At 38.8% G+C, this 6,000-nt stretch overlaps 1 protein-coding gene across 1 annotated transcript; it reads left to right on the top strand.

Moving 5' to 3' along the window:
- Positions 1–288: 288 nt before the first annotated feature.
- On the top strand, positions 289–4,485 carry LOC113349660. The gene is made up of 11 exons (XM_026593669.1): positions 289–636; positions 782–1,034; positions 1,118–1,216; positions 1,418–1,497; positions 1,597–2,386; positions 2,477–3,150; positions 3,247–3,331; positions 3,416–3,467; positions 3,570–3,619; positions 3,808–3,855; positions 3,980–4,485. Exons 1-11 carry the CDS (start codon positions 377–379, stop codon positions 4,154–4,156), a joined length of 2,568 nt encoding a protein of 855 aa, XP_026449454.1. The 5' UTR covers positions 289–376; the 3' UTR covers positions 4,157–4,485.
- The last annotated feature ends 1,515 nt before the right edge of the window (positions 4,486–6,000 follow it).

Here is a 6,000-nt window from a genome sequence, read left to right as displayed (position 1 = left end):
GGTGTCCATTTCACCCATACTAATTTTTACTCGTTCATTTGAACCATATTTTAAAAATATATGGACAAATGATCCATTTTCCGGAAATAAAACTCGACAATCCGAAATGTATAACACCAACGTCTACGATTTAAAACCGGTAGATGGTGAGATTTGAAATCTCGATTTTACTTATTTTAGATTTGATATCAGCTTCAAAAAAGAAAAAAAGAAGGAAAAAAAACAAACATTAAATCTAATCTTATATGATATCGTCCATTTTCTTAAAATTTCCTCGTAATTATGATTACCATCTTTTTCCTAATAATAATAAATGATGACAAAAGAAAAACTCCGACTCCACTAAAACAAAAGGGTAAATGATACAGAAAATGAAATGGAACGCCCTAATAACAATAAACCTCCACGAAACACAATGAAAATGGCGATCCCAACAGCGGCATCATCATCATCATCATTAGATAATGATAGGAGTAGTGGTGAATTACGTGCCCTAGATTGTAATTTAACATCTCTTTGTGATCATATCCAAGTTGAAGGTTTTAATTCTGGTTCTTTCTCTGATATCTTACTTCAAGTTATGGGTTCTACATATCATCTTCATCGTTTAATCCTTTCTAGGAGCTCCTATTTCAGGTAAGAACACAAAATTAAATTAAATTCCTTGATTTGGTTCAATTCGTTTGTGTTTGGCAAATTGAGCAAATCCTTTGTCTGGGATTGTTGTAATTTGATATATGATTGCTGCTAAATCGAAAAGACTTAATCTTGTTTATGGCAGGAACATGCTACATGGTCCATGGAAAGAGGCTAGTGCACCTATTGTGACACTGCACGTTGACGATGACAATATTAGCCCAGAGTCTATGGCAATGGCGTTAGCGTATCTTTATGGTCATCATCCTAAGCTAAATGATAATAACGCATTCCGTGTTCTCGCCGCTGCATCATTTCTTGATTTGCAGGATTTATGTGCAATTTGCACTGACTTTATCATATCGGAGCTGTGGACTTCAAACTTCGTATCATACCAAGTTTGTATTTTATCTGGTTATATAGTGTGTTGCTTATTTTCTGCCAATTCTTTTATTTTAAATCTGTTGTATTTTTTTACTAGGTATTTGCAGAGAGTCAAGATTATGGTATACATGGGGAACGTGTTAGAAATGCTTGCTGGGGATACCTTTGTCAAAGTGGTGCCATGGAGCTCAAAGAGGTTCTGATTGATAGCAATTATAATAGTAGTAACAACTAGGTTGCTGTAAAGGGTGTGGTTTATCTAAATATATCAAATAGAGTCAGCTTAGGAGTTATATTATTAACTTTAACAGTTCTTTTAGTAATTCACTGTCATTTTTTGGGTCATTCATTTCTCTATTCTGAGCATATATTATCTGTATCTGGATGTGGTGAATAGGTGCTACCAAAGCTTTCTCCTCAAACTATCCATGCATTACTAACCTCGGATGAATTGTGGGTTCCAAGTGAAGAGGACCGGTATGTGACATAGTCCTACTCCCAAATTGAATGTTGTGGCCCACGTTTTTAACTCGTTTGAATCTTGATATTTTGTTTTTTTTCCTCTCCAACTATAAGGTTTGATCTGGCATTGTATACCCTCCTTGCGAAAGGTGCCTTCCTTAAAGCGGAACATACTGAACAAGGAAGTTCAGGTTCTGACATGGTAAAGGGTAATAGCATAGCGAGTAATAGCCTTAGCGAACCGTTGACTGACTCTACAAAAGTTGATTTGAAAGATGATAATGAAGGCCGTAAAACTGCTCATAATATTTTGGTTGAGCTTGCGGATTGTGTAGTGGACTTCCATAGTGAGGCTTCTGATTCCAACTTACAACGGGGTCAACAAGCTTCATGCTCTCAATCAACTGTGGAGACAAAAATATCCTGCAATATGGATCAACCTGCATCTTCCAATAACCTAGAGGGAATCAGAACATCATGCTCATATGCTGAACTGCGAAATGGTGCTGAGGCAAACAGAATGGGAGGCTGTGGAATGGCTATGGAAGGACCGTCTGAGGAAAGCTACCAGTTAGACAACAATATTTGGCTTATTAGGGATCAATCAAGGCAGTGCTCACCTGCAACTGCTTCATGTAATGGGTTTATGACCAATGAATGGGGAAGATGTGGCATCTCTTCTACTTCATGGGGTGGCCGGATTGTAGGCAGGAGACAGGAGAATAGTTATGCTAAAGGGATCTGTGGGGTCCCTGGAGAAGAATATGATGCATTCATAAACATCTTGGAAGGTGGTTCTCTTTTGTACTGCAACATGTCTTTCGAGGCACTTCTAAACGTGAGAAAGCAGCTTGAAGAATTGGGGTTCCCCTGCAAAGCTGTAAATGATGGTCTTTGGCTACAGGTTAACTATTCACTTTGATGTGTACACTTGTGGTAATTATATTAGTTTTACTTGAATCTGAAGTGTAACTCCTTCCTAGCTTTCTTATAGATGCTTCTAAGTCAAAGGCTGCAAGAAATTGGTGCTGATACGTGCAAAAATTGTTGCCTATCAAGCATGGCATGTGCGTGTAGGCAGGCATACGGTTTTTCACAAGGAGCTACTGTTTCTGGTTATTACATGCATGATCATGATCGGAACAATGCCCCTGGCAATCCGGGAAACATATACATTGCTGATTCTGCTCAAGCCGAAGGTAATGGTCTCTCTAGGCCCGTACGAGTACATGTCAGGGGCCCTATCGATGGCCTTGCTGGTATTGGACGTGGCGCTACATTTGTGCCTGCTCCTGCTTGGCCCGCAACACGCTTTGTCTTTTCTCGAGTCCCATTTGGACTGGGAAATAGAAATTGCCAGCAATCTCTTGCAAACGATGAACCAGAAGTTAGGGCAGAACTGAATGGAGACATGTCAGGAGATGGATTGACAGCTTTGGTTGGACTTAGCCAAGGAGGGGGCAGTTCAGTTCCTATTCATGGACATCAAACAGAGAGAGGATATGAATTAGCTGGACTTTCAGTTGCAGGTCCAAGTAGTAGCGGTATTCCTTTACAGATGGCAGAGTCACAGGATGCCATCGGATTAGAGTGGGAAAATGCTGATAGCTCTGCTATATCATTAGATATGAAAACTCCTCTCCGCCATTTTCCTCCTTTTCGCTTTGGGTGGGTTGATTAATGTCTTTACATGACGAGCACGATTACTTCTCTTGGTTATAACCCCTGAAATGTGATATAAGCATCTTTATTCTGATTTGGCAGGGTTGAATTTGAGGATGTTCATAGGCTTTCTGATGCTCAAGTGAAGCACTCGCCAGAAGTGTTTTATGCCGGTTCTTTGTGGAAGGTATGCCGGTTCCTTGTTCGTTATTTGAGGGTTCTTCCTTGCTAACAGCTTGTTTGTAAAATTTGATTTTCATGGGTTGTATAGGTTAGTGTCCAAGCTTTTAATGATGAAGACCCTCAAGGGCGTCGAACTCTTGGTAATGTTTAATTTCTCCAAGGCTTTCTTTAATCACATGGTTTGATTTTTGTAGTAGAAGCAAAAACCTAAAATGTTAACATATGTCAACTTATTCTGTCAGGATTGTTTCTCCACCGACGGAAGGCAGAGATAACTGATACCCTTAGAAAGGTTGATGCTTGACTTTACCAGCTTATATATTATGCCGTTCTCAAGTTGCGAATTATGTTTCTCATTTTTCTTGACATCAGATGTTTACAGTTATAATTCCCTGTTCTTCAAATAAAGTTGTGTTATCAGTTTGGTACTAAATAACCCTGCACTTCGTGTGTTTTCTACTGGCTTCCTTCTGTTGGCAGATTCCTATGTATGTAGACTCTCGAGAAAAGGTCACAGCGCGTTATCAGGTTAGTTGCCTTCAGCAAAGATCTTGCTTTTTTATTGGTTATGTCACATACGTATAGTGATATTCTCATTGTAAGCTTATGCATGTCCTTTTCTTGAGAAAGAGTCTTGGGTCTGTGGATGCAGTTAATTTGTCCATCGAAAAGAGAAGTTACTGTGTTTGGAAGCTTTAAACAGACGGGAACTCTCTTACCAAAAGCTCCCAAAGGATGGGGTTGGCGTACAGCTTTGCTGTTTGATGAACTTGGTGATCTTCTCCAAGGTGGGGCCTTGCGTGTGTCGGCTGTAGTCCAGTTAGTTTGAAGATACAAGCTAGTTTGAATTTGATGCCTCAGTGAAGCCATGCTGATTATTGCATTCCTGCATAGCTTGCGATACACAACGTCGAATATTTTTACACTTGCAATCACCAGGACGTGTTTATTGAAGCTATTGAATGGTGATTCAATCGGGTTCAGGATATATAAGTTTTCAAGCATTCAGTTTGAATGGCTTGGTTCAATCTCCTGTGTAAAGTGATTTTTTGAGGTGCGATGTAAACATATTCACTAGTTTCTTTCAAGTAAAGTCACCGCAAATACAACCCTTCTTCTAGAATGTTCAGAAATAAATGTACAAGTCGTCTTTGTGTAGTTAGCAAGATCCAGAAATAGTCCTTTTTTACGGGTAGCCAACAAGAGAATTCCCCCCAACACTGAAAAATACAAGCATCTTTGGAGCTCGAGACGGGCTTTGGTGAAGGCAAGGAGTAATACGGCTGGGAAATAAAGATGCTTAAATTGATGGGAGTTAAGTATGAGGTTTTGGTGATTATTTTGAGGATATGTTTCTGTCATATTTTCCGCCTATTTGCCACCCACACTTATCCTATTTGTCACCCTCGTTAATTCACCCCATTTATCCTATTTACCATTCATATAATTTTCAATAAATCCTAAATATCACCTTTTGATTTTTTGTTTACACACAACAGCAAAACACTGGAAAAAGAGAACCCTAAGTTATAATTTGCGTCTCCATCTCCGCGGCCAACCATCTCCTTCTCCATCACCACCCACAGGCCACCATCTGCATTCGTCTTTTTTTCCTTTTTTCTTTTTTAATTTTTTTTACCTTTTTATTTCATTTTAAATATATATCAGATGAATAGAATTTAGAATTGTATAGCTATTAGTGATCCTGCCTCCATCGACTAGCACAAAGAAAAACGATTTAGGAGAAGCGAAGTTTGAGTTTAAGGTCGTCAATAATAGCATAGTGTCCTGTAATGAGAATGAGTGTGTCATGAGAGTCATGTTATTCATGTGAGGGATATTATGTAACCGTGTGAGTCACACGTGAATGACAATGGGGTATGAGTTGTCCATACAGGTTTGAGTCTGGGTATAAATTCTCCTGTAAGAACTCAGATGAAATGTTGTTGAAATTGTGAATCATTTTACTCAGTAGATATCAAATGTTATCATGGTATCAGATAGGGTAGGATGATTTTTCGTTTCATCATCGATTCTGATCTGCTTCAACCCATTTCTTGATCATCATCTTCCATTGCTGCTTTCTGATCGTTTGATTTCTACATTCCGATCTACATCAACACCAATTTACGGTACCATTCTTACTGAATTTGTCTTCAATTTTCGAATTCGTTTTCGATTTTGTTTCACTTTGAGATTCAATCTCAATTTCTACAGATCTGTTTAGATCGCCTTCATGTTAGACTGAGTATCTCAGCTTTGAATCTATTCTACATGTAAGACTGGTGTTACGACTTCAGCATTGATTTCACCAGATGTTTTGTCATCGGTGTTGATTCCGCCTTGATGCAGTGTCATCGGCGTTGATTTCACATGTAAGACTGAGTATCTCAGCATTGTTTAGCCAGATGTTTGTCATCTGTGTTGTTCAGTTTGATGTTTTTTGCCATCAACAATTTTGGTAATCTTTGTGTTCTTCATCATCTATGATTCTTCGGATGATATTGTTTGGGTAATATTCTCGTTTTGATGGCGTGTGAAGAATTTTCACTCAAGATTTGTCATCTTCTTGAATTTAGCTCTCGATTCGTTGTTTTCCTTGTTGTTGTTTTGAATTAACGAAAAATCTGCAGTGGATCTGGTTCCTCTAGTAAGAGTAGGGTGAGTCATTTT

This window comes from Papaver somniferum, chromosome 2 (genome assembly GCF_003573695.1).
Source record: "Papaver somniferum cultivar HN1 chromosome 2, ASM357369v1, whole genome shotgun sequence".
NCBI lineage: Eukaryota > Viridiplantae > Streptophyta > Magnoliopsida > Ranunculales > Papaveraceae > Papaver > Papaver somniferum.
This window is presented reverse-complemented; position numbering and strand designations above follow the sequence as displayed.

Bases quoted from the DNA above. Each gene is read 5' to 3' on its own strand.
- LOC113349660 (XM_026593669.1), top strand. From the start codon at position 377: ATGGAACGCCCTAATAACAATAAACCTCCACGAAACACAATGAAAATG. The intron at 637-781 runs GTAAGAACACAA...TGTTTATGGCAG, and splicing joins TCTAGGAGCTCCTATTTCAG to GAACATGCTACATGGTCCAT. The intron at 3,620-3,807 runs GTTGATGCTTGA...TTCTGTTGGCAG, and splicing joins TAACTGATACCCTTAGAAAG to ATTCCTATGTATGTAGACTC.